At 49.0% G+C, this 25,629-nt stretch overlaps 2 protein-coding genes and 1 long non-coding RNA gene across 3 annotated transcripts in view; all 3 read left to right on the top strand.

Annotated features, from left to right (window-relative positions):
* Positions 1-3,746, top strand: part of ULK2 (unc-51 like autophagy activating kinase 2) — a gene marked incomplete at its 5' end in the record, with an annotated part of 38,292 nt that extends 34,546 nt beyond the window's left edge. The window contains 5 exons of the mRNA XM_080629965.1: positions 796-974; positions 1,905-2,023; positions 2,378-2,535; positions 3,392-3,527; positions 3,633-3,746. Of these exons, the coding sequence (XP_080486091.1) occupies positions 796-974; positions 1,905-2,023; positions 2,378-2,535; positions 3,392-3,527; positions 3,633-3,700 (660 nt within the window). The 3' untranslated portion in view covers positions 3,701-3,746. The remainder of the gene's footprint in view (positions 1-795; positions 975-1,904; positions 2,024-2,377; positions 2,536-3,391; positions 3,528-3,632) is intronic.
* Positions 3,747-11,476: 7,730 nt separating this feature from the next.
* On the top strand, positions 11,477-13,285 carry LOC308227544. Its single transcript, XR_013958088.1, has 3 exons — positions 11,477-11,609; positions 11,992-12,165; positions 12,281-13,285. It is a non-coding gene; the product is annotated as an uncharacterized lncRNA (long non-coding RNA).
* A 2,880-nt stretch (positions 13,286-16,165) lies between these two features.
* ALDH3A2 (aldehyde dehydrogenase 3 family member A2) lies at positions 16,166-23,768 on the top strand. The gene is made up of 11 exons (XM_080630154.1): positions 16,166-16,214; positions 17,293-17,466; positions 17,848-18,079; positions 18,172-18,257; positions 19,073-19,281; positions 19,466-19,583; positions 19,719-19,860; positions 20,058-20,224; positions 20,724-20,823; positions 21,435-21,670; positions 23,110-23,768. The coding sequence occupies exons 2-11, from the start codon at positions 17,305-17,307 to the stop codon at positions 23,122-23,124; spliced, it is 1,467 nt and encodes a 488-aa protein (XP_080486280.1). The 5' UTR covers positions 16,166-16,214; positions 17,293-17,304; the 3' UTR covers positions 23,125-23,768.
* Positions 23,769-25,629: the final 1,861 nt, after the last annotated feature.

Below are 25,629 nucleotides of genomic sequence, written 5' to 3'. Positions count from 1 at the left end.
TTCTGTTTTCTCATTCACATCTTGCTGGAAAGTGTTTGGATCCCTATTGTATCTATTGGCTGCTTGACAGTACACTGTATTCTTCCCACAGATAGATTTAAAATGAATTAAAATCTGTATTACTAATTAAAAGATTATAAATATTGCTAAGACATGTTTCATTAGTTTTGAAGGCTAACTTTGGGGTTTTTTGAGCAGAGACTATGCATGTTACCTATTTTAGTCACCAAGAAGCGGTTTGGTATTAGCTCCAATTGAAGCTGTTCAGTTTAAAGTGTAAACTTAGGGTTTAAACAGCCACCTTTTAACACAGTGTAATTCTAGATGTAACTGTAAATTAAAAGTGAAGCAGATAAATATGAAGCTTTAGATCACTTCTTTTGTAGGTACCAAGTCTGTCTAATGAAAGCCAAATGTTCCTCCTGGCTTCTCATACAAGTGCCAAGCATACTTTTGGGTTGCTGATAATATAATAACAAGTATTGTGATTCCTTCAGTTGCTTGGGTTTCAACAAACATAGAACTCCATGTCCCAATTTCTTTGACTTTTTTGAAAGACAGTTAAGTATAAGCTACAGTGTCTTGAAATTATCGACAAAGAACAAGTTAATATCTGTTGACCTGTTGATTCGGACCCATTTGATTCTGTAGTTCCTACTTCTGGCTCTACTGCAATGTGATTTATGCATAGAACTGACACACCAAAAAGCCCTCAAATGATTAGCAAGAGTTTTAAGTGTACTTGTTTGTCTTACGGCTTAGTGGTTAAATTGTTGTCATCTTTCCCTCTGACAGAGAGAACATACAGATACACTGCGTCATCTAAACATGATGCTGACATTTACAGAATGTGTTCTGGATCTAACAGCAGTACGAGGAGGAAACCCAGACCTGTGTACTTCTGCAGTATCGCTGTACCAAATCCAAGAGAGCATAGTTGTTGATCAGATCAGCCAGCTAAGCAAAGAATGGGGGTAAGTATGCGGTCAAATAGTATTAAGAGAACTAGTGAATACTGAATACATCCAAAATGTATGCAAACTATGCCCGTTTTGTTGAGAGTGATTGTTTTGCTGTCTAGAATATTCTACAGGAATAAGTTTTTAGCAATGAAGACAAATGACAAAGAGCAAAGGATAGAGAGGCATTTGCTAGCAGACAAATAAAAAAGAACAGTGTTTTCTAGCATGCCACATAAGTTGAGGAAATGGTGAAGAGTTCAGGCTTGAGGTACAGCCCTGCATTTCTAACCTTGGGAATCTGTGTACCAGCTTCTGTCAGATCTGAACCCTTATCTGCTCCTGTTGACCGGGCTGAAGCAGTAGCACTGTGGTGGAGGTTGGGAAAGAGGAAGGAGCATCCAACTTTGACCCTTTTTTTCTGGTGGAACTGATCAGCCCTAATACAAAATCAAAGTGAAATATGAGAATTTTGGAGTGGTGGGAAAGGGCAGATCCACTTCCTGCTTGCTTTCTGGGGAAAAAAAAACAAACAAAAACAAAACAACAAAAAAGCCCTGCAAAGTGTTTGCTTTTCACAACTGAGAATTCCAGGGGCATAGGAAATGACACTGCAAGAAAAGTGCACCCAGTCACTTGTGGTAAGACGTTGACCTCGGGCATTTAGTCCTCACAAATAAGCGTTCTTTTTTAAAATGTCTACATTAAAGCAGTTTGTATTTGCTGCTGCAGTGACTAGATGAGCAGATGTACTCTTCAACCCGTGACAGCGTGTTTGTGAAGGGAAGGGAGGGGTGGAGTTGCATTTTAAACATCTGTCTTCCTCTTCTGCTGCTGCTGGGTCCTGTTTAGGGCTGTGATTTAAAGTGATGTCTGCCTATGGCTTGAATGTGTTCAAAAAAGGTGTGTTGGTACATAATTACTTATTTTTTCCCTCCTCCCTAGACAAGTAGAGCAGCTGGTGTTGTACATGAAAGCTGCCCAGCTGCTCGCATCTTCTCTGCATCTTGCCAAAGCACAGGTCAAATCAGGGAAGCTGAACCCATCCACTGCTGTTAAGCAAGGTAGATGCAACATAATCTAGTTTGCTTTGCTTGTGAATTTTCTTTGCTAATAGGTCACTCAGAAAGCTTAAATTACAACATTTGTTTGTTTTCTTCAGTACAAGAGATAATGTATGATTGCACAGTTCTGATAATAAACAAAGGTACAGCTAGAAACTATTGCAAAATGGGCAGTTACTAACTTGAAATGGAAATTATTTTATATATACCTAATTTGTATAAGTGGCAGAGTAAATAAACATTAAAAGCTCAAGCTTAAATGGATTGACTTTGCTAGTGCTGGGAAGAGCTGAACTTAGGCTATGTTGTTTGGTTGTTTTCTTCTGTTTTAATTTCTTCTTACCTTTCCTCCAGTTGTGAAAAGCCTCAATGAGAGATACAAGTTCTGTATTGGCATGTGCAAGAAGCTGACTGAAAAGCTGAATCGTTTCTTTTCGGACAAGCAGAGGTTCATTGATGAAATCAACAGTGTAACTGCAGAGAAACTCATCTACAGCTGTGCTGTAGAAATGGTAAGCTACTCCTTTTACCTAAATGATAGGACATTGAGATAAATTGCTTCCTTCTCTCTGCATCACCAGAAAATAGAATGTATCTTTCCAGCATTCTGTTCATGATAATCTCTGTTAGTCTTTCACTCTCTTTCCTGCCCTGCCTTAACTGTGGCTATAAAGTTCCTGGCAGATACTGCTCCTCAGGGACATTTCCACTACATCAGCACATTTGGTGCAAAACCACTAGGAAATGAACTCCTAAGCCACACAGCTCTGTGTGCTGCAGTCTCCTCCAGTAAGGCTTAGTAAAGCACAGAAGCAACAGAAGTAGCTTCATCGATCTACCAGGTTAATCTGAAGAACATCAGCCTGTCCATACAAAGCAAAAACAGTAGAAAAAATGTGGAAGCCTTTTTGTGTAATTGATAAACTTTTTATCTGTTGTGGAGCAGAAGCAGTAACCACACAAGGAACTTAATTGCTTTTTTCATGAGAAGGAAGTCTTTTTAAAAAAACACAGGTGTCACACACAAGACAGTGGCAAATACTGTGATTAACCCTGATAATGGTGCGGTCATGCACAATTTGTCTTCTTTACAAGAGAATGCAGGTGTAAGAACAAGCATATTTATTCATGTGTTGTTGTAACACATGTAAACCGAAAAGACCAGGAATTGCTGTTACAGTTTGTATGTGCAGCATACCTTTAGTTAATACAGCACAGGTGCTGTATGCTCTCAGACTTTGTTTTGTTATCTCACAGTTATAAAAACAGATCAGCTAAATTAAGGTTCAAAAATCATTCCATTTGCATTTTTCACGTCATTATTTGCCTGACGCAGTTTATGTAACTGAATCTCTTGAATGACTGCAGGTTCAATCAGCAGCTCTGGATGAGATGTTTCAGCAAACTGAAGATATTACATATCGATACCACAAGGCAGCCTTGCTCCTGGAAGGACTGACTAAAATACTACAAGACCCTGCAGATATAGAAAATGTACACAAGTGTAAGTTTAGATTGAATAATGAAAATATTGACAATTGCATGGAATTAATGCATTGTAAAATAACACTGGAGTCATCACCTATTTGTCACCTCTCTCTGTTTGCAGATAAATCTAGCATCGAGCGAAGGCTTTCTGCACTTTGCTGTAGCACAGTGGCTGTATATGAGCAGTAGAAACATCCCAAGGACCAGATGGTGTGAACATACGGGACCACATCAGTGATACTGCACTTTTTTCACTACAGCTTAATTGTTGTTCTTGTTCTGCCCCGTGTGGAAGATGATTCTTTCATTTCTGTGGTGACTACCAAAGAAACAGCAGCATTATTCAAAGAGGAGAAATTCCAAAAGTACACTTGCCTTACTGATCCAGCAGCTCCTTTTTCTTCCTAGCAACAGAATTTAAAAGAGTCTCTCTTCACATTTCAAACTGATCCTTGTATGTGTGCTTTGGACTTGAATGATCAGGGGTTTTGGGTTTTTTTTTCCTCATGAGGTTTATAGTGAGTGGATCCTTCTGCATCAGGTACAAAAAGACATTTCCCTCGGAAGATTCCCTCAAATGTTTGTGAAAAATATTTTGAAGTTGTCAGTAATATGTGGCAGAGTGGATTTGGGAAACCCGAACGACGTGCAAGTGCTGATTGATGGGGCTGAGCTGGCTTGTATCAGAGCTCACATGCTGTAAATGTGGCTCAGCTTGTTATATGAAGGGATGACAAGGAAGTACTCCTTTACACAGGGGAAAAGGTGGTCATGGAAGAAATTGTGCTCCATCTGTGTAACATCCCCAGAGGGTTTTCAGCTGATGTGGATACAATTTGATGATTTTCTTCCAAAATGTTTTGTTTTGCACTAATTTACTAAAGCAACTGTATATTCCTTTTTGAAGAACTATGTTAAAAAATTAGAGAAAGAAGGCACAATGGACTTGGCTGAATTTCATTTCAGTGTACATAAAATTCTTTTCAGAATTTCAAATGTAGCTTCTAGAAGACTTTCAAACAAACTGTAAAAACTTGTATTCATGTGAACCTTTCCATTTTATACCCATTTGTCTAATACTTGAGTAACTACTGGTCTGGACTTTTCTCAGTAATAGCAATGTTGAGTTGCTGGTTGTTTGCTTTTTATATAGATTTGGTTGCATCTTTTATTGTGCATGCAATACGTACATTAATGCCTGCAGTCTCTAGGGATGTAATGACAGTTCTCTGTAGTTTTCTTGGGCAGTATTACAAGAAATACTGTAAACTGAAAGGTTCTGCAAGGAACCATGCAAAACCAGAAAATAATGTTGGAGTTTGAGATGCTGATAACTTGATGTAGAATATCTACATACAGTGTGTGTGAAAAATCAGGATTATTATGTGTGCATTTTGGGGGAGAGGTGGGAAGCTTCATTTAGCCTTATAGGCATTATCATTTCAAGCATCCCATGAGATCATCAGGACAGTGATTTGCGAAGTATTTAGGCAGATCAGCTTCTCTGGAAATGGTTCCTATACTTTATTTTGGGGACTTTTTTTTTTGTTACTCAGCTGCTTGAATACTTGAATAAACCATTCTCCAGGACAAAAATCATTTTAATCCTCTTAAACACAGTGATCTGAATTATTTGACAAAGTTGTACAGGGCTTACACATAAAAATACTGTTTCAGTGTTTGGATAACCATGTGTTTCCTTTACTTTGACAGAGTAACGTACTTTTTACCTTATTTATCTGTATGAAAATCCAACAGTTAATTTGAAAGTGTTTGTTTATATAATGTTTGTATTTTTAGGTCTTTAATACGGTGTTTCTACCTCTCCTTTGTAATTGCATGCATTATTCTTGAAACTAGGTAATAACTCACTGAACTGTTGCGTAATAAATAGCCTTTTTATTATGGCCTGTATAAATGTATATTAAGGTAAAAATAAATACTGACACTAGAAGTGTTTCTATGGTAAAACTGACTTTCTGTGTCTTTATAACCAAAAGCCAGTGGTGTTAAAACAGCCTGTACTTGGCTGGTTAAACCAGTTGCTGAATGTTCCCCTCAGCGCTTGGATGTGCCACCAGGGCAGGATGGGGCAACCTGCTTGAGTTTGTTATCTCTGGATAGCTCTGGCACAAAGTGTCCCTGAGTTTGTTTTCCATGGCTTCAGCAAAACAATTTACCCTGCTTTTTTAATTATTCTTTTAAACTTGGGTTTGAAAACAAATACGCTAAGTAGGTTCCTGGTAACAGCTGTATGTTCTTTCAACAAGGTGCTTATTTGTTGCCTCTAGCAAAGAAGAGCTGTCTGGGCTACCAAAACAGCGTATACAGAGCGGATTGACAAAAACTGGCAGTAAGTTACAATTTCTATCTAAGCTTTACAAAAAAACAGGCTTTGTCCCCCTTGTAACCAATATCTTTGTAACCTATAAGCAATATAAAGAAGAGATTCAGAACAGCCCTGCGGAGAAGGACTTGGGCATGTTGGTCGATGAGAAAATGAACATGAGCTGGCAGTGTGCGCTCGCAGCCCAGAAAGCCAACTGTATCCTGGGCTGCATCAAGAGGAGGGTGACCAGCAGGTCGAAGGAGGTGATCCTGCCCCTCTACTCTGCTCTCGTGAGACCTCACTTGGAGCATTGTGTGCAGTTCTGGTGTCCTCAACATAAAAAGGACATGGAACTGTTGGAACAAGTCCAGAGGAGGCCACGAGGATGATCAGGGGCGGGAGCACCTCCCGTATGGAGGCTGAGAAAGTTGGGGCTGTTCAGCCTGGAGAAGAGAAGCTGCGTGGAGACCTCAGAGCAGCTTCCAGTATCTGAAGGGGGCCTACAGGGATGCTGGGGAGGGACTCTTCATCAGGGACTGTAGTGACAGGACAAGGGGTGATGGGTTCAAACTGAAACAGGGGAAGTTTAGATTGGATATAAGGAAGAAATTCTTTACTGAGAGGGTGGTGAGGCACTGGAATGGGTTGCCCAGGGAAGTTGTGAATGCTCCATCCCTGGCGGTGTTCAAGGCCAGGTTGGACAGAGCCTTGGGTGACCTGGTTTAGTGTGAGGTGTCCCTGCTCATGGCAGGGAGATTGGAACTAGATGATCTTAAGGTCCTTTCCAATCCTAACTATTCTATGATTCTATGATCCTCTCCCCAGCCAAGGTGTGCTGTGGTAGCCTGTGTGTGGCTGTTGTGTTCCGTAGTTGTACCATCAAATTCTTTGCCCAGTTAATTATTTTAAGAAACCCCTATGCTTTTTGACTGGCACATGAAAAGGATGAGGAAGAAGTGCGCAGAGAATGCTAACGATATGTCTGAACACAGATCTAGAAACAAAGCGAAAGCCTTAATGCACAAGTCTAGGAGATAGGCGGCTTTTCCCAGGAACTCACTGGTTTTTGTTGCTTTTCTTTTTTTCCGCAGGATTCAAGCTCATTCTCCTTCCACTCTTGCCAGCAAGACTACAGCTGCACAAACAGGAGAAGAAGAAAAGGCTCATTCTTGTTCACTGTTTTCAGGAGGAGGGGACCAATGTTCATGGCCTGTTTTCTGCATAAACTCGTTCTTCAAAGATCTTGAAGCTGTCCTCTGTCTTCAGCTCTCTGTGCTGAGCAGCAGGTGCTCGTTTCTACCACACACTTTTTTCTCAGCCTTTGATAGAACTTGAAAGGAGATACTGGATGTGCTTTTCTAGTTCAGCTCTCTAGCATCTACTTGAGAGCACCATGTTCTGTACTTGTTCCACTCTCTCCACAGTGTATAATACGGACTGAAGAATCTAAACCATGTTTTGATTCTGACATTTGCTGGTTTTTGTAAGCAAGAAGTTGAACTCTCCATGAGCCCTTCCTCTGATACAGTGGATGAAATCCAGGTAATTTAACATGCAACTAAGATACTACAAAGTATTGAAAAGCATTTTTCAGTCGAGAGGTGTGAGTTGTTCTTGGGACTCGCTAGGTTCTGCATAGTTCTTGCTACAGCCATATCCAGGTATTGCCATTGTCACCTCTGGGTTCAGAGGCAGTAGCTGTTGTGATCCACTGGTGTCACAGCACTGTGCCATGCACAGCCCAGCTGTACCAAAGAGAGAAGCTTTCTTCTTTTTCCTCTGCAGCAAGTAAAGTGGGATACTGCTGCTTTCACAGCTTGTTGAGGTTTTGAAATTCAAATAGGCTGGCTTGTGTCCTGGCTTGTGACCCACCTCCTTTTGGTCTCCTGCTTCCTCTCCCATTCTGTTTTATTAAATTTGGATCCTTTGACTCCTTTGTCTGCTCTGAACTCTGCTTCCTACTATCTTTTTTTTCGACTGTCCAGGGTGCCTTTAAGTCTTCAAGCAAATCTCCTTTTATCCAGAACTTCCCTGTCCAACCTGAGCCATAACCCTGGCTATGACTTGTTAAACAGCTCCCACGTAGCTCCTTCTTTCTGTAGATCGGACAAGTATATCTCCATAACTCCTTTCTTGAGGTTCATAAGTCAGCTGGAGCCCAGTCTAAGCGAGTCTTGGCACTGCTTCTTCGGGCAAACACCTTTTCAATAGGCTTTTGTATGCGACAGGCTCCCCCCTCCTCTTTGGCTGAAAGCAAACCGAGTGCCAGTGGTGCTGCTGAGTCTTGTTGCAGTCTTTGTGCCAATCATTTCCATTGTTTCTTTGTGTGGCTTTCACATTTTCCATGGCCCCAGCTATGTCTACAATGCAGCCCACAGACCATGGGTCTGTACGACACAGTATCTTGTTCTCGCAAATGTGAGATCAGCCACAGCTTTCAAAACAAGTGATGCCATAAGTGAACTAAGCTGCATTTATTCATGTAGGTTCCTTAAAACCTCTCCCTGTTGTTTATCTTCTGTACTTGCTTTCCTGATTGAGTGCTGTTTGGGCTTCTGTTTCTGCCTGTCTTGTGCCACTGGCCAGATTGTGTAACTTTGGAAAATACTTGGAACTTGAGACTAGGTAGATGTTTAAGCAGAAATTGAGGATTCTCTGCCTGGCTTACAACTTGAAGTTCTGTAAGCATGGTGTGTGAGCTAAAACCATGTATTGATTAGCTGTGTTATTTGGTGGACTCTTGAAACTGCACAGTTTATCTCCTAAAGTTCTTCCCCAGGCTCTCCATGATGCTTTTGAGATCAGGGCAAGGAATAATACAAAAGGATGCTCCCCAGGCCTAGAGCCTGTCACACTGCATTGCCTTGCTATCCCTGACTCCATGAGGGGGGTGAAAGCAAGGGGCTGTGAGGAATGGAGTGGAGAGGGGAATCTTGAGCTGCTCTTCTCACTGAAACATTTCTTGTTGCTGTAAGTATAACCCAGCACCCCCAGTGCTGCTTACCTCCTGATTCCTCGATTTCCCCATAAATAGTTCCCTTTGTTTCCTAGTGACTAAATAAAAATAGAAAACACTGTCAGCTCCCAGGCGTGGGGAGCACGCTGCAGACCATGCATTTCACTGGTGCTATCTGGGGTATTCTTCCGTTTCATTCAAGATCCCATGCTTCCCTGAAATCCACGTGTCTTGCCCAGCTGCTACAGGGAGACTCAACTGATATTTTGTGACACTTAAAACACCCTCAGCTTTGCTTTCTGTCCATACTTTGCTAGAAGGTGTCCCTGACAAGGACCAAGAGGGATCATCTCCCAGGATGGAGCACACTGCTGCCAGGTTTCTGCAAAAGCAAGGCACTGTACCAGCCTGCTGGCCACTGGGATGAGCTGGGACATGACACCAAGCACAAGAAGTACTGCTGTGGCATGATGACCCTCACACTGAAGGGTGACAATTTTACAGGCTCTGGAGAATGGCCAGTCCAGAACACAAAGGTAAATCACCATCTCCCTGCTCCAGCAGACATCCCCTGCTGTGCATGCTGCCCGCAGAGGATGTGTTGCATTATTTCCCCAGGGGCAGTGGAATACTCCATGCTCAGAGATCTTTTTACTCTGATTTCAGTAGCATTAATTCCTTATCTAATTTTCCTTGGACCTCCAGACATCGTGGTGCCTGGTGCCTGGACAGAGCTCTGCCTGCAAGGATGCTAACAGAATTAAGGCAAACATGTTTGCATTGGGTAGTGCCCATGTGAGGAATGTTCCCAGTTCTCCTACCCTTGTATCCTTTAGTGCAAAACCCAGCTCCTTTCCAAATAACCAAGTTCAAGGGCCCTGTCAAGCCCAGCCTGTTTTTCTGTCACATGCTGCCTCCTGCATGCCAGTATTGGCAGTTGCTCTTGTCATTCTTTTCCACAGCAGGTTGTTTACTGCTGAGATTTGTGCAATAGCTTGTGAAATGTTCACATGCTTGGTTAAGCTGCAGCCCACGAGTTGTTAGCAAAGCCAAATGTCTTTACGAAAGCCAAGCTTTGTATCTGGGGGGAGTTGTGGCTCAGGTGCAGACTGCTGAGCTAACAGGCATCCCCTTGCCTTGGAGAGCTGGGGAGATGTCATGAAACTTTGAGGGGAGAGCATGCTTGCTCCGTCTCTTGGGCATCAGCACATGGCCCTGTGTGTTGCAGGCAGGGATTTAGTTGGGCATGGTTTCAGCTGAGCAGCATTAGCAGTAAACAGTCTGTGTAAGAGCATGTCAGAACCAGGAGTGGGTAACAACCTGGGAGTAATTCCCAAATTCAAAAGCATCCTCTCATATTCATGACAATGGGTTGTGCTTCAGTGATTGTAGGCTGTTAGGGAGGGACAGGATCCATTTGTCTAGAAGGGGAAAGAGAATCTTCAGTGAGATGGGCTTTAAACTGAAGGACTGGGGGTAGATCATACCAGCCAGTGCAGGGACAGATGTTCCCTGAGTGCCTCTCAAGATGAGGATCAGAGGCCTAACAAGATTGAGGCTGTTTGTGTTCATGGTGAATCCTCTCACACTCCTCGGGAACCTGGCTGTGAAATTACCTCTCTGAAATGCCTGGATACAAACACTGTAGCATGGGAAATAATCAAGATGAACCAGAAATCTGTGCGTGATTGCCGGGCCATGATCTCATTGCAATTATTGAGACATGGTGGGATGTCTCAATAGCAGTAAGCAGTCGGTGTAAGAGCATGTCAGGTACAGGAGTGTGTAACAGACTGGTCCCACGACTGGAATGTTGTCATGGGTGGCTGTGTGCTCTTTAAAAAGGACAGGTCAGAGAGGCGAGGTGATGGAGTTGCTCTTCATGTGGGAGCAAGTGGAAAGTATCGAGCTTTACCCAGTGAAGAGTTTATGGTGAGAATTAAGGGCCAGGCTAACCCGGGGGACACTGCTGTGGGGATTTACTGCAGGCCATCTGGTCAGGAGGAGGAAGGTGATGAGGCTTTCTATGGACAGCGGGAACGAGCCCCATGGTCAGAGGTGTGAGCAGCTCCGCAGAGGGCGCCGTCAGCACCGGAGCGTGGGGAAACGGCGCCGGGATTCCCGGTGCTGCCGGGCAGGGGCAGGGCGCAGCCCCAGCGCTTGTCAGGACCTGCCCGCGGACGTGAGCGAGCAGCGACCGACAGGGGGCGGTACTGGGACGGGCGCCACCGCCCCCTAGCGGAGAAAACACGCTTGGGAGCGCGGGCGCGGCGGTAGCCGCTGTCGCCGCCATGTCCGTGCTCGCCCGCCCGCTCCGCGTCCGCTTCCCTGACGGCGCCGTGGTGCGAGATCGCCGCTACCGCACCAAGGCCCTGGGATGGCGCAGCGGAGCGAGAGTGACGGGCGGCACCGCCGGGGTCGGGTGCGGGGCCCTTCCTGGGGGTCCCGGTGTGAGGACCCGGCTGTGGCGGGGGCAGCCTCGTGACGGAGCCGGGCAGGGGCAGCGCCCCGGGGCTGTGCGGTGCCCCTGCCCTGCCCTGGCGGTGGTGACACGTGGGTCACGGAAGCTCCCGGGCTCCCCCGGTTCAGCCCTGGGCAGCGGGACTCGTTCCTTCGCGCTGACAACGCCGTGCGCTCGCCCTCAGGTTGGTGGCTTCACACGGTTTCTAACCCTCCTCTCCAGGGAGCAAGTCCTCGACGGGGCCCTGCAGGCACACCCGGTGTTCGTGAACGTTTCCAAAGGCCGGGTGGGGAAGAAGGAAGGTCTGGTCCTAGCGTGTGGGACACGTGACCAAACAGCAGTCGATAGGACGGTAGGTGCCATGCCCTTGGCTTTGTGAAAGCTGGGAGAGGAAGGGCACAGTTGGTTTGTTTGGGCAGCGCCCCTGTGTGTTAACGGGTCTCATTTCTTAGTCATTCCTCACTGGTGAGACCCGAGCTGTGGCCTTGTAGTGGGTGATGAGAACTCAAGTCAATGTGCACTTCCCTTTTGGTAGTTCAGTGTTTCTGTGGGTGTTTTGTCTGAAGTCTTTCCAGTGTTGTCTGTTACAGTGATGGGCATTATTAATGCACTTTTTCTGCACTTGCCATCTAACAAAATAATACAAACGGTTGTTAAATTTAACTACGTTGTGTGAGGTTTTGCTCTGAGCCCTGTGATGTTTTTTAACTGGCTTTGTTACTTTTCCTGTTCAGATTTCATCAAAAGGAGAGCCGTAGGTATCTGACAAAGAGTAACACAGCTGGAGCAGCTGTTGAGACAAACGTGTGAATCCTGAAACAAAGAGGCCGTACACAGTGATCCTTGTAGCGTGAGCCATGCAGGATATTCACTACTCTGTCAAACCACACAAGAGCACAAAACAGCAGGTTCGTTTTCTGGCAAAATCAGCTTCTGCTCAGAGGTGTTGTCTTCAAGTGCCTCTCCTGTGGTGTGTGTTTTAAGCAGGTGTGTAAATGCTCGTTCTTCTGGATGTTTTTACAGGCACAGGAAGCAATCAGAGTTAAAGGAGACCATGCAAATGGAACATGCTCACATGAGGCTGCCTTGCCCAGCAGGGGCATGATGTTCACCTGCTGGTGCAGGGCTCTCATGACCCCCACACCCAGGGAGCGAAGCCTGTGGGGCGAGTGCAGTGAGCACCATTCCCTCAGGCCCCTTCCCCAGCACGCACCATTTCGGCTCTGCAGGCAGGAGTTGCTTGTACCCGTGGCCAAAAGGTGAGATGAAGTAGAGGCAGCAGTGGACATGGTTGTCCTGTTGAGGCCACTCTCATCACGGAAATACGGCTTGAACTGCTGGTCCATGTAGTCAGCCACTGGCTCAGAGAGCTGAGCTGTAGGGACAGGGAGGTGACTGCACAATGGTCAGCACAGTTTGACTCTATTCTGGATGTTCACCATATGCTGGGTGATCACTGTCTGCGTGATGTGCTCTTGCTTGTCTTTCCCCCTGCCCAGAACTGAGGGTCTTCTGCAGGGTCTCCAGCAACTGGCCTGATGACACTGCCTGCAGCAGGCACATCCCATCCCACAGCTCCATTCAGCTGGATGAGGGGCTGACCATAGTCTCAAAGATTGGTATAAGAACCTGACATCCATTGCCTGAGAGATGAGTGTGAGGAGCTGCGGTAAGACTCCACGGTCCAGACTCCACAGTTACCTCAAGGATTAGTGTGTGGAATTGCCATCCCTTATCTCCATGATTGCTGATTGCAGTTGAAGAGCTGGCTGCAAGACCAGCGAAAATGGATGCATGTGATCCACCAGGAACGTGCAGTACTTGACATTAAGAACAGAGGTATTCCCCCACGCATAATTAAAAGGGGGAAAAGGTAATCACTATGTGGCCACCCACCTCTGATGACAACTGTTGGCTCTGGGGGACACCCACCACCGAAGATGATGACTTGGGACAGTGGTGACTGTCTTTCTCTGCACCCTCAATTCTTGCTTAATTTCTGTCCTTTCTTCCAGTCTGTCCCACTGCTATCTTTTCTATAATAATAATCTTTTTTTGTAATAAACTGATGGATTATGGTACTTGATCTCACATCTTTATTTCATTCTGGGGATCACGAACAAAGTATTTCTGACACTGGGTTTTTCTCCAATCAGACCCTGACACCCTCCAGTGGCATGAGGACATGGGTGGCACATGCCAGATTGTCGTGGTTTAAGCCCAGGCCATAAATCAGAACCACGCAGTCTACTTCCCCCCCCACCTTTCTTCCCTCCGCTTCTGGAGGGACGGGGAGGAGAATCAAAAGAATGCAACTCCCACGGGTTGAGATAAGAACAGTTTAATAACTAAGGTATAACACAAATCACTACTGCTACCACCAATAGTAATAATGATAAAGGAAATAACAAGGAAGAGAATACAACCGCTCACCAACCGGTACCTCACCCCCACCCTGCAGTGATCCAGCCCTTCCGGGGACTCTCAGTTTTACATCCCTGGGCATGACGTGCTGTGGTATGGAATACCTCTTTGGCTAGCTTGGGTCAGGTGTCCTGTCTCTGCTTCCTCCTGGCTTCTCCTCCTCCCTGGCAGAGCATGAGACTCTCAAAGTCCTTGGTCAGTCTAAACATCGCTGTTATCAGCTCCGTTCCCAGGCCGAAAGTCAAAAACAAAGTGCTGCACCAGCTACTAAGAAGAAGAAAAAAATGACTGCTGCTGCTGAACCCAGGACACAGATGCTGCCCCAGCACCCTGCAGCACCCACCCTGACTGCTATGCCAGGGAGCAGTGCAGATGGAGACATCCTTGGGGGGAACACAGGGACATGACACAGTGCTTTGTGGGAAAGCAGCACAGATGGGGATACGTGGCAGTGATGTATCGGGAAGCAAGTTTGCTGATATGAAGCTGGGGTACTGGCTGATACACCTAAAGTTGAGCTGTCATTCAGCAGGACTTTGATAGGCTGGAGAATTGAGCAGAGATAAACCTGATTAGGTTCAATAAGGGCAACAAGTATAGGATCCTGCACCTGGGGAGGAAGAACCTCAAGTACCAGTACAGGTTCAGCTGAAAGTAGTTCAGCTGGGAAGAACCTGGGATTACGGGTGGATGATAAATTGTCTATGAGCCAGCCCTTGACCCAGGAGGGACAAGAGTATCCTGGGGTGCATGAGGAGGAGTTTGGTAGCAAGTCAAGGAAGGTGATTCCTCCCCCTCTACTTGACCCTCCTGAGGCCACACTGGAGCCCTGTGTCCCATTCTGGGCTCCTCAGTAAAGGAAAGTCAAGGAGCTACTGGAGAGTGTCCACTGGAGGCCACAAGGATGATCAGGGGCCTGAAGCATCTCATCAGGAGAGACTGCAGGAGCCCGGCCTCTTAAGTCTATAGAAGAGCAAACTGAGAGGGGATCTCATCAATGCAGATCTGGGTTCCAGGGGGACAGTGCCAGACTCTTCAGTGGTGCTCAGCGACGGGCTGAGGAGCAATAGCCATAATTTAAAACACAAGAAGTTTCACCTCAACATGAGGAAGATCTGCTTTCCATTGTGGGTGGCAGAGCACTGGAACAGGCTGCCCACGGGGGCTGTGGGATCTCCCTGGTTGGAGACATTCAAAACCCACCTGGAGCCACTCTTGTGTAATCTGCTCTGGGTGGCTCTGCCTTGGCACGGGTTGGACTGGGTGATCTCCAGACGTCCCTTCCAACCCTGATGATTCTGTGATTTCTCAGAGCAAGCTGTAACATGGCTGGTTTTAACTGGAATGAGCCCAGCCTTGTCTCCTGCTTTCCCTGAGTTTTCTTGGCTTGTTTCCCATGCGAGTGCTGTATCAAGGCCAATTCAACCATCCTGGCCAGGCTATTCCTGTCGATTGCTTTCCCTCCTACAGGCCACCACCTGCATTTTCATGTGCTGTTTGGTTTTCCTTGGTCCTGGTCTCTCTTTCCCACCCGTTGCTGGCAGGATGCCGGGATCCCTTCACCAGCACTCGGGCTCAGAAATGCTGCACAAAAGCTGAGGTGCTGGGTGCCACACTTGCTCTGCAGGGTAAAGCATCCCTGTGCCACCCATCTGATGCATGGAATCAGACTCTACAACTCAAGGAGAGTTATAAAGCAGGTATGTTTATTACAGCACCAGGTGCAAGGGGGATCGCTCCTCCTAACTTGCACACTGAGGGGTTAAGCGAGCAGATGTTTATTACATTCAAAATGCGTATTCATTAGGTTCCCAAAAGAGCAGCGAGGGCCATTACAATTAAATCTAGGAACTCATTATCGTAAGTATCCTTTTGGGGCTTGTGCACTGCCCTGCAGTGGTCATGGGCAGGGGTCTTCAAGATGAAGTAAGCAGTCTTCCTCACGATGTACTTTTCACCTTTGGCACAGTTGGATGCCTCAGTAATCACAAAGCTAGCAAAAGCACAAAGCACCAGCCATATCTATCACTTTCTGATAGCTGACAGAGTTTTAGAACAGTATGGCCTTCATACAAAATTTACTGCAAGCAACACAGGACGGGCAGACAAGGAGTATCCGAAGCTAGCAGATGTTCGGGAGGCAGTGTCTCCAAACTAACTGGTAAGTAGAAGGACGGTAAGAAATCATTCACCCAGTAGTAGGGCTGCTGAATTCTGTTATCACACCACAGACTTACAACACAGACATTGTTCTCTATCTTAGACCTAAATTAAGCTGAAAGTATTTTAACCCTATGTTTTCCAGGCACTTGCTTTCCTTGTATCACACCCTCATGGTGGACTTTGTCTCCCCGATAGAGCACAACGCGCTCCTTCACCCCAGGTCTGTCAGCATTTCACAACCGCGGGTTATGCCCAGTCCCGCCCCCAGCCCGGCGGAGCTCCTACAAAGCGGTCACTGCAGCGGATGCACCGGGAGGGAAGGAGAAGCCCTGAGCGGCGGGATTATCGGGGTACCGGCGGGATCACCGAGGTACCGGGAGTCCTGCCCAGCTCACGCTCTTTTCCCCTTTAACTTGCGCTCTTGCCAAACAACCTCCTCTCTTGTGCTCGCTAAGCTCCTGCCTGCCGCTAATGGACGCTGCTCTGGTTCCTGCCGCTTCCCCCGTAGGCACCGACACGGCTGCAACCAACTTGCCCGGTAGCGAAGCTCTTTCCAGCCGCCGCCGCGGGGACGCTCGTTTCTCCTGCGGCCACAAAACGCAGCCGTGGCCCTATCGGCGGAGCAGAGCCGGGGGTCCGGGCCGTACCGTGGAGGGGAGAGGGGGCAGAAGGAGAAGCCGGTACCGGCGGGGTTCGGGGACAGGAGCAGCGCTGCTGCTGCAGCGCCGCGGCCGCTTCCATTTTGCGCCCGCCGGGGGGGGATGCGATGCCCTTCGCTGGCTCTCCCATTGCGCTGCCGGGAGGGGTGGAGGGCGCGGCGCAGCCAGAAGCAGACGTGGGTGAGACGGGGGGCGGTGGCGGCAGCGGGCTCGTCTGGGGTAGGCCGGAGGCGCGCGGGTTCGCCTCAGCCCGGTTGGTGCTGGGGCCCCTCCTGGGAGGGGCCGGCTCGGGGGTTTCTGCGCTCGGTGCCGGGGTGTGGGGAAGGCTGCCGGCCCTCGGCTCCGCCCGGCGCCGCTGCCGCTTACTCGCTGTTGGTGCTGCTCAGAATCACAACGTGCAGCGCAGCGTTGAGGGTTTGGGGAGGATGCGGCGGAACTGGGGCTGAATGAGGGCAGACACCAGCCCTGGAGCTGGGAGGTGGGGTTGCAGTGGGCAGATGAGGGAGAAAACAAGAAGTTTTGCTTCAACATGAGGAAGAACTCCTTTACACGGAAGGTGGCGGAGCACTGGCACAGGCTGCCCAGGGGGGTTATGGAGGCTCCCTCTCTGGACACGTTCCTGTGTAACCTGCTGTAGGTGGCCCTGCGTTGTCAAGGGATGATCTCCAGAGGCCCCTTCCAACCCTAATGATTCTGTGATTCCATGACCAGTGCTGGAGGGGAAAATCCATTCGGATTTGCAGGAGGCAGCTCCGAAGTGAGCTGGGTGTTGTTGCTCTCTCCTCGCAGCGCTGAGCAGCCATGGAGAGGATGCAGCAGGTCGTTGGGCGGGCGAGAGCTGCCTTCAACTCTGGCCGGAGCCGTGCGCTGGAGTTCCGGATGCAGCAGCTGAAGGCCCTGAAGCAGATGGTGCAGGAGAAAGAGAAGGACATCTTGGCAGCCATCAGGGCAGATCTGCACAAGGTCTGGGTCGGGGGGGGGTCTCCTATCAGCCATGCACAGGCAGTGGTCAGCCTGGAAGGGAAAGCAGGAAGGCCAAGGGCTGCCTTTGCCGTGCCAGATGGCTTTGGCTCATGTCTCCCATGGTTCTGGCTCTCGCCATGTCCTGCCAAGCCTTGCTGCCACCATTTCTAAGGAGCCTAGTGTAAGGCAGGATTGCAAAGGCAGGTCCTGGCTTTTGCCACACCCTGAGCCCCATGCACCCTGACTCTCCTCTGTCAGGGATCCTTTGGGGCCGCACTACCTACATCAGACACTTTTGAAGCAGCAGATTTTGCCTTGCTTCCCTGGGCTGCTGGGGTGGGTGCCTTTTCCATCGCCTCCCCAGGCTCCCTGTCATTGCAGAGCGAGCCCAATGCGTACTGCCATGAGATCCTGGGCCTGCTGGGGGAGCTGGCCCTGGTCATGGACAAGCTGAAGTCCTGGGCAGCCCCTCAGCCTGTGAAGAAGAACCTGCTGACGATGCGGGATGAAGCCTACATCTTCCCCGAGCCGCTGGGGGTGGTCCTGATCATCGGGGCCTGGAACTACCCCTTTGCTCTGGTCATCCAGCCTTTAATCGGGGCCATCGCAGCAGGTGGGGACCCGCCACAGCCCCTGTCCTTCGTGGGGCCATGGGTGGGTGCTGCACTATGAGGGCTCAGCATCCGTGCTGCATTTGTTGTGTAGGTAATGCTGTGGTGGTGAAGCCATCAGAGATAAGTGAGAACACGTCTCAGTTGCTGGCTGATCTTCTCCCCCAGTACCTTGACCAGGTGAGTGTGGCCCTGTGCTGGATGTGCTTGTCTTGAGGAAATGCCTGTTATGCCTTCAAAGGGTTCCTGCAGGTTAGAGTCATATCAGTTACATTAGCAGGAGATAAAGGAAGGGGCCAATGACTGTTAGTGTACAAATGCATGTCGATGTGTTCTACCTGCCTTTACATAACCTAACGTTGAATAATGCTGCTGCAACACAACAGCCTCCTTGATATTCACAGCCATGGGAAGAGCTGTTTGTTTACTTCACACTGCAATGATTGCTCATTTGGACGCTGGGCTGGGGACGCCCCTAGATAAGCACAAGATTGTCTTTGATGCCATCTGTGCCTGGCTCTTCCTGAAAATCGGGTGCTTTTTGCTCAGTGGCAGAAGTCCTGAGTTTTCCTGTCCTGACCCACACTCAGTGTCTGGCAGTTCTGACATCCATTGCGTTGTGTCACTGGGACACGCTGTTGCTCTGACAGCACGGCCCCACTGTGAAGTTGTCAGGGAATTAGTGTTTTCTCTAGGCAGGGAGCTAGAGCTGAGGAAGGAGTCATCTCAGGAGAGCCTGGCAGTCATACATGCCCAAGGTTTAATGTGTGGGAGCAGCTCTTAGAGCCTGACTCAGCCGTGGCCTCAACCTCCATTTCTTGTGGCTCATGTGCACAAACAGGCAAGTGAATTTCACCTCAGGGGAGGAAGAAGAATTAGTCTCTGTTACTACTGTCTTTTCTCCAGCTCCTAATGTAGCTTACAAATGAGTCTGCCTACGTAGACCTGCTGCCTTGATATACGTGCTTTACATAAGGCTCTTGGTCGCCCCACAGGAGCTGTACCCTGTGGTCACTGGGGGAGTGTCCGAGACAACAGCGCTGCTGACCCAGAGATTCGATCACATCCTCTACACTGGCAACTCCACAGTGGGCAAAATTGTGATGGCAGCAGCTGCCAAGTACCTGACACCTGTCACCCTGGAGCTGGGTGGGAAGAGCCCCTGCTACATCGACACAGACTGTGACCTGGCTGTTGCCTGCAGGTCAGGCTGTTGAAGCCCTTGGCAGGGTCTCAGAAGTGGGGCAAGGACCCCATGGGGCAGGTGGACATCTCTGGGCTGTTGTCCTCATACTGTCACTGACTGGCTGTCACTGGGGCGTGATCAGATGGGCTGTGGGGTCTACAAGAGATTGACCATGGAGAAACCATCTCCCTTTCCCCCATAGGCGGATAACATGGGGGAAGTACATGAACTGTGGGCAAACCTGCATCGCCCCAGACTACATCCTCTGCAACCCATCCATCCAGAGCAGCGTGGTGGAGAACATCAAGGCAGCTCTGCAGGTGAGTGTGGAGTTCCTCATGCTGTGGGAGTTATCCCCGTTACAGCCCAGGTCTGAGTTCCTGAGCTGCAGCCCTGGAGCTGTGGCTGTTGTAAGGGTCTGTGGAGAACTTTGGTTCTGCTGTGCCTTTTGGCAGGAATTCTATGGGGAAGATGTGAAGTCATCTCCAGATTATGAAAGGGTCATCAACAGGCGCCACTTCAGGAGGATCCTGGGCCTGATGGAAGGGCAGAAGATTGCTCATGGGGGAGAGGTTGATGAGGCCTCCTGCTTCATAGGTGCTTCTGGCAGCTGTTGGGGTGGGAAGGTGGAGGGTGGGTCCTTCTGCTCTGGCAGTGGGTGCTTTTTGGGGGCTGCATGTGTCTGTGGCTTGCCTGGGGTATGTTGAAAAGAGGCATTGCGCAGGATGAGGTCCTGTGGTGGACCATGTTTGCTATCCTGCTCACGCTGTCTTCTGCTGTCCTGTTTACTCCAGCACCAACTATCCTGACTGATGTTTCTCCGGAGTCAAAGGTGATGGAGGAGGAAATCTTTGGACCGGTCCTTCCCATTGTGACTGTGAATAATGTAGATGAAGCCATTGAGTTCATCAACCATCGGGAGAAGCCCCTTGCCCTGTATGTCTTCTCCAACAGCAAGAAGGTGGGTCTGGGCAGTGCTCCCCTGCAAAGGTGTCTCTGCACAGTTTGATCCTGGGCATCGCCAGCTGCAGGCACAGCTCTGTGCAGGGCCTGTGTTGGCACATGAATTGCAGTGTTTGGCTTATGGGAGACCACAGTGTCCCCAGAGCTGCTGGAGGCTCCCAGTCTCTTGCTGAAGTGCTTTGCGTTTGCATGGCTTTGTGAAATAGAAGGATAAAAAGCTGGATTTCCTCTTTGGTGCCATGGACTCTTAATACATTGCTCAGGAGGCAAGCTCCCAGGTTTCCATCTTTCCTAGCCCTGCTCTTGAGCTTTCTCACTTGAGTTAACATTGCATGGGGGGGCTTGTTTGAGTTGTCAGCCAAGAAAACTACTGATGAGACGAGAAAGCACCATGGCCTGTTGGCGTGTAACCCCCTCCCGAGTCCTGCTCAGTTACATGGTCTTGTCTCTCCTGAGCCTTTGCAATGTTTTGGTTGTTTCTTATTTGCTTTTGCCAGTTAATCAAAAGAGTCATCTCGGAAACCTCCAGTGGGGGTGTTACTGGAAACGATGTCATCATGCATTACCTACTGTCAACCTTACCCTTCGGTGGAGTTGGTAAGTTACTGAAGAAAAGGTAGGCCTTCAACTTGGGAACGTTTGGAAGAGGTTACAGAACAGCCCACAGGAGCTTTGCAGGAGGAAGTTTGAGTGTTACAGTGCTCACAAGCTGACAGTGACTCAGCAGTGTTCTGCTGTGAAGAACACATGCTGCCCTGATGTTGAAATACAGAGGTGTACCCTGTCCCTTCAGGACACCTTTCTCCCACAGCACCAGTCAGATCTCAGAGCCTTAGCAAGGCGCTTTGCAAGGGAGCTAAATCCAGGGAAGAGCTGGATGCCCAGCAAACAGGGCACACAGGACCACAACAAAGTACTGGAAAGTGTGTAGTTAAAACAAGAAAGAAGAGGGGTGTAGTACAGATGGACATCTTGGAGACTGAGAAATGCTGCAGAGAGGAAGGATGAGTTGTCCTCTGTGCAGGAGCATAGGGGAGAAGCTGTGCTTTTCTACTGCAGCAAGGCAGATGTAGGACAGGTAACACGCAGTGCAGCTGGCAAGCAGCTTAAATCTGCCTGGGCTACTTCTTTCTCAGCCGATGGCCTCACATGGCCAAATGTCTGACTGGTCAAGCCTATGGTGTGACTGCCTGGGTTGTGTCCCTCAGGTAACAGCGGGATGGGAGCCTACCACGGCAAGCACAGCTTTGAGACCTTCTCCCACCACCGCTCCTGCTTGATCAAGGACCTGAAGATGGAGAGTACAAACAAACTCCGGTACCCACCGGGCAGCTACAAGAAGGTGAACTGGGCCAAGTTCTTCCTCTTGAAGCAGTTTAACAGAGGCCGAATAGGACTGGTCGTCTTGGTCCTGCTGGGGATTGTGGCAGCACTGGTGCTAAAGGTGAGCTTTGTGTCCTTGCCATCTACTTGAGTGCATGTGCAATTCGTCTAATCTTCTGGACGTTCAGTCTTTGCAACTGCAGCCCTTTCTTAGAGCCTGACCTGGTTTTTTCCTGTCCTGAGACTTTCAATATCTGACCCACCTGAAATAATCAAAATCTGCTTCTCACTCTTGCAAGTGGTATCTAGAATAGAAATGTCCTCAGAGAGCTCTCCTAGGCTGCCTGACTGTTTGTAGCTCTGCTTTGGTAGGTGATAGGTGAGAGAAGCTCTCTGTAGAGGCAGGAGTTGGTTTGGTTTGGACAGGTTAGGAGTGGTTTCAGTTCCAGGGCTTCCTTCAGCAGCACTGTGAGCTGCTCCACAGCCTAGCCCAGACTGCTGCCATTTTTTGCCATGGTGCCCTGGGACAGGCAGCCTGTGTCCTAAAGCTGAGCTTCACACCATGCTCTTGTTCCTCGCCTGGTTGCAGCCCCCATCTGAGGTTAGCTCAGCCATTTCCTGCCCTGTTTCCAGCTGGGTAGTGCAGAAGAGTGGGATGTCCTTGCCTTTCTGCAGGGGGCAGAAGCCTGCTGGTGCTGGCTGGGGGACTCAGGGTGCCACCTGAGGTGGAGCAGTAAGAACTAAAACCAAGTCTGTTCCCTGTTTGTTCTTTATGGCTGGCAGACCAGGCAGTATGTGTGCTTGACTGCTCCTTGCAAGGCTCAGCTGTCCATCCTGAGGGTTTACTAAGCTTAAGGGAGCAGCTACTGCGGAACAGGAGGTGGCAGGGTGGATCAGGAGTCTGCCCTTCCGTCTGTTTTGCGTGTTACTGCTGCAAGGAGACATGCAGGAGCCCAGCAAGCCAGGGGAAATAACCTGCCTGCATATTTGAGTTGAGGAGGAGGTGGAAGAGCCAACAACTGCCTTGGACCTTGAAGCACCAGCTAGGGAGGCAGGCCCTGTCTAGGTGAATGGCTTCTCAGTGAAGGGGGGAAACTCACGGCATCTCCGAATCATTTGGGTTTTCTCAGAATCACCAGTCTGTGCTGAAGAGAAAAGCCCTCTTGATTGTGCTGGCTGTTCAGAGGCTGGGCTGGCTCAGTGTGTGATAAAGAGGAGCAGGTTTCAGAGCACTGCTGTGGCTGTCACAGTGAGGTAGGAGCCTTTTTCTTCTCCTGTGTGTAGACCTGGTTTGAGTTCGGGCAGAGCTCTGTTAGAATAGTGAACGTGGGGTTTGGAGGATGTTCTCTGTGGAGCCAGAGAGTGATGCTTCCCCCTGACAGTGCTCAGAGCTCGTACAGCACCAGTCCGTGCATGCTGAGGGGCAGGAGACAGGCGAGCTGGACCCTGTGGATGTCACCCTGAGTGAAGGGTCTCTGCTTCAGGCTGTTCTGGAAAGGGAATTGGCTTTGTTCGAGCCAATCCTTCACAGGACATTGGTCTTGTGTTTTGCTTTCACAGATGGTTTACTACTGAGGAGAGGAGAAGGCGCCATGTCCAAGTCATACTCTGAGTGCTCACTTTGTGTCTGTTTCCTTAATCTGAGAAGTCCTTTTCTTTTCTGCTGGGTTATTTCAGTGAGCTGTGGAGCACACAGAGTAGCCTTAGCAAGGCACTAACCAAGAGAAGGCTTGGACTCCTGTTCACTAAAAAGCCATGCTGCAGCAGACAGACCAGTGGATACAGGCTCTCAAAAGGAGGACTACAGAGCAAGAAATACCATTCCCCACTTCCACCCCCGCCATGCAGAATGCCCCTTCCAGGGATATGCACAACATGTCTTGCACCAAACTGCTTACGTTGCCTCAGTGACAAACAGGAGCTTGAGTTTCAGCTGTGAGGGAGTTGATGGTATTTTCCCTGTGGGTTTTTGGGATTGTCTGTCTTCTGTTATGTTCTGAACAACCACCAGCTTGGTAATGAGTCCGGGACAGGCTGTGCTAGCTGATGCATTTGACCAATGGTTATGAATAAACCTGAGTTTCCCCTCAGTGTTCAAGTGAAGTGAAATATTCATGATCTCTGCAAACCAGAATCCTCCACAGCAGGTATTACAAAGATGATACTTGCGCTGCCTGTATTCCACTGATAAAGAGTATCTTATGCTCCTGCAAAAGAACTTTGAGGCCTTAGAGAAGTTTAGAGAAGTGGGAATTGCAAAGTGCCAGGTTTAAATAAGGTAAATTTAAAGCTTATCATTAAATGCAATATATAGAGTAGAAAATTACAGTGCAATAGGTTGGATTTCGTCATGCCTAATGGAAGTCCATGCGCTAAGCCTTTTTAATGATCTATTTTGCAAGTACTAAATAAACACTTTAAACAATAAACAAAGCGTGGAAAGTCCCTGTGGTCTCCTGGGGAATCGTGCTTGTGCTCAGCTGCTCCCAGCTCTGGCCACGGCTTGTCTGGACATCACACATGTGATGTGCCTCTGCAGAAGCACAGGTACCCGATGCAATGACTCCCCTGCCTGTGGGGAAGGACCAGTCCAGTCCATCTGGATTCCCTCCTCCTGCAGGCACTGCCCGCCTGGGTTTGTTCAGATCAAGGCATGGGCTGTCCTCGTCTGCTCCCAACAGGTTCTGTCCTCGTCTGCTCCCAACAGGTTCTGTCCTCGTCTGCTCCCAACAGGTTCTGTCTTCATCTGCTCCCGACAGGTTCTGTCCTCGTCTGTTCCCAGTGGGTTCTGCCTGTGTCTGCTCCTGATGGGTTCTGCCCTCATCTGCTCCCAATGGGTTCTGTGGCCTGTGGGAAGCACTCCCCTGGCCTCGCATCACAACATGGGCAAAGCTCTTACAGCCCTGCACAGGAGACTGAGGCACTGCCCTGGCTGGATGCAGCAATCCAGGGGTTGTGTGTTCACAGCACGAAGATATCTCTGGGTAAAGGGCATCTTGTATCCAGTGAGGGCCCTGGGCCCAAGCCAGCTGCCTTCCAGTGGGAGGAGAGCTGGCTCTGAGCTGTGGCAGCAGAAGGGCTCATTCCTGCTTGGACTCACTGAAGATGACTCCTGGTGGAGAGGGAAGCTTCTCTAAAGGGAACTTTCTTTCTTCCTTCATTTTTTCATGAGTCACCTGCTTTCTCAGCCAGGATCAGGCTGTGTCATGCAGCTGTGGATGTGGGGAGGGAAGGGCAGATGTTAATGGTTGCAATGGAGCCTGAGTGTCTGGTTTGGTTAGGCAGGGGCTGAAGGCAGAACTTGTCGTGACTGAAAACTGAAAGACTGCTCCTGGGAAGCAGGATGGATTTCCTGCAATATTTTTAGGGTGCTGGAGCACCTCCTGTACAAAGAGAGGCTGAGAACATTGGGGCTGTTCAGCCTGGGGAAGAGAAGCTGCGTTGGAGACCTCAGAGCAGCTTCCAGTGACTGAGGGGGGCCTACAGGGATGCCAGGGTGGGCCTCTTCATCAGGGACTGTAGTGACAGGACAAGGGGTGATGGGTTCAAACTGAAATAGGGGAAGTTCAGGTTAGATCTAAGGCACAAGTTCTTCCCTGTGAGGGTGCTGAGGCGCTGGCACAGGGTGCCCAGAGAAGCTGTGGCTGCCCCATCCCTGGCAGTGTTCAAGGCCAGGTTGGACAGGGCTTAGAGCAACCTGCTCTGGTGGAAGGTGTTCCTGTCGTGTTTCTGTGAAGCCACAAAAGAGCCTTGCAGTGACAGGGTAGATGGATGCAGGCCAGCTCCAAGCTCTGCCTCCAGCCAGCTGCCCACTGAGCCCATGATCCTGTCCATGTTCTGGCTCCTCAGGAGCATCCCTGTGAGCAGAGGGTGGCTGGTAGGGTTAAGGGTATCCCCTAGACAGGTTTGCTGGTAGCCTTTTACCTCCAAACTTGTAACTGAAAGCTCATCTTGGGCCTTGCTGAATAAAACTGTTGGTCTATAGTGAAGGCCATCTATAGCAGGACAAGACCCACATCCCCCAGGCTCCCCCAGGGGCTGCAGCCCCCAGCATCGGATGCTTCCCTTCTCCAGCCCAAG

The sequence above is a fragment of the Psittacula echo genome (assembly GCF_963264785.1).
Source record: "Psittacula echo genome assembly, chromosome: 15".
Lineage (NCBI taxonomy): Eukaryota > Metazoa > Chordata > Aves > Psittaciformes > Psittacidae > Psittacula > Psittacula echo.
This window is presented reverse-complemented; position numbering and strand designations above follow the sequence as displayed.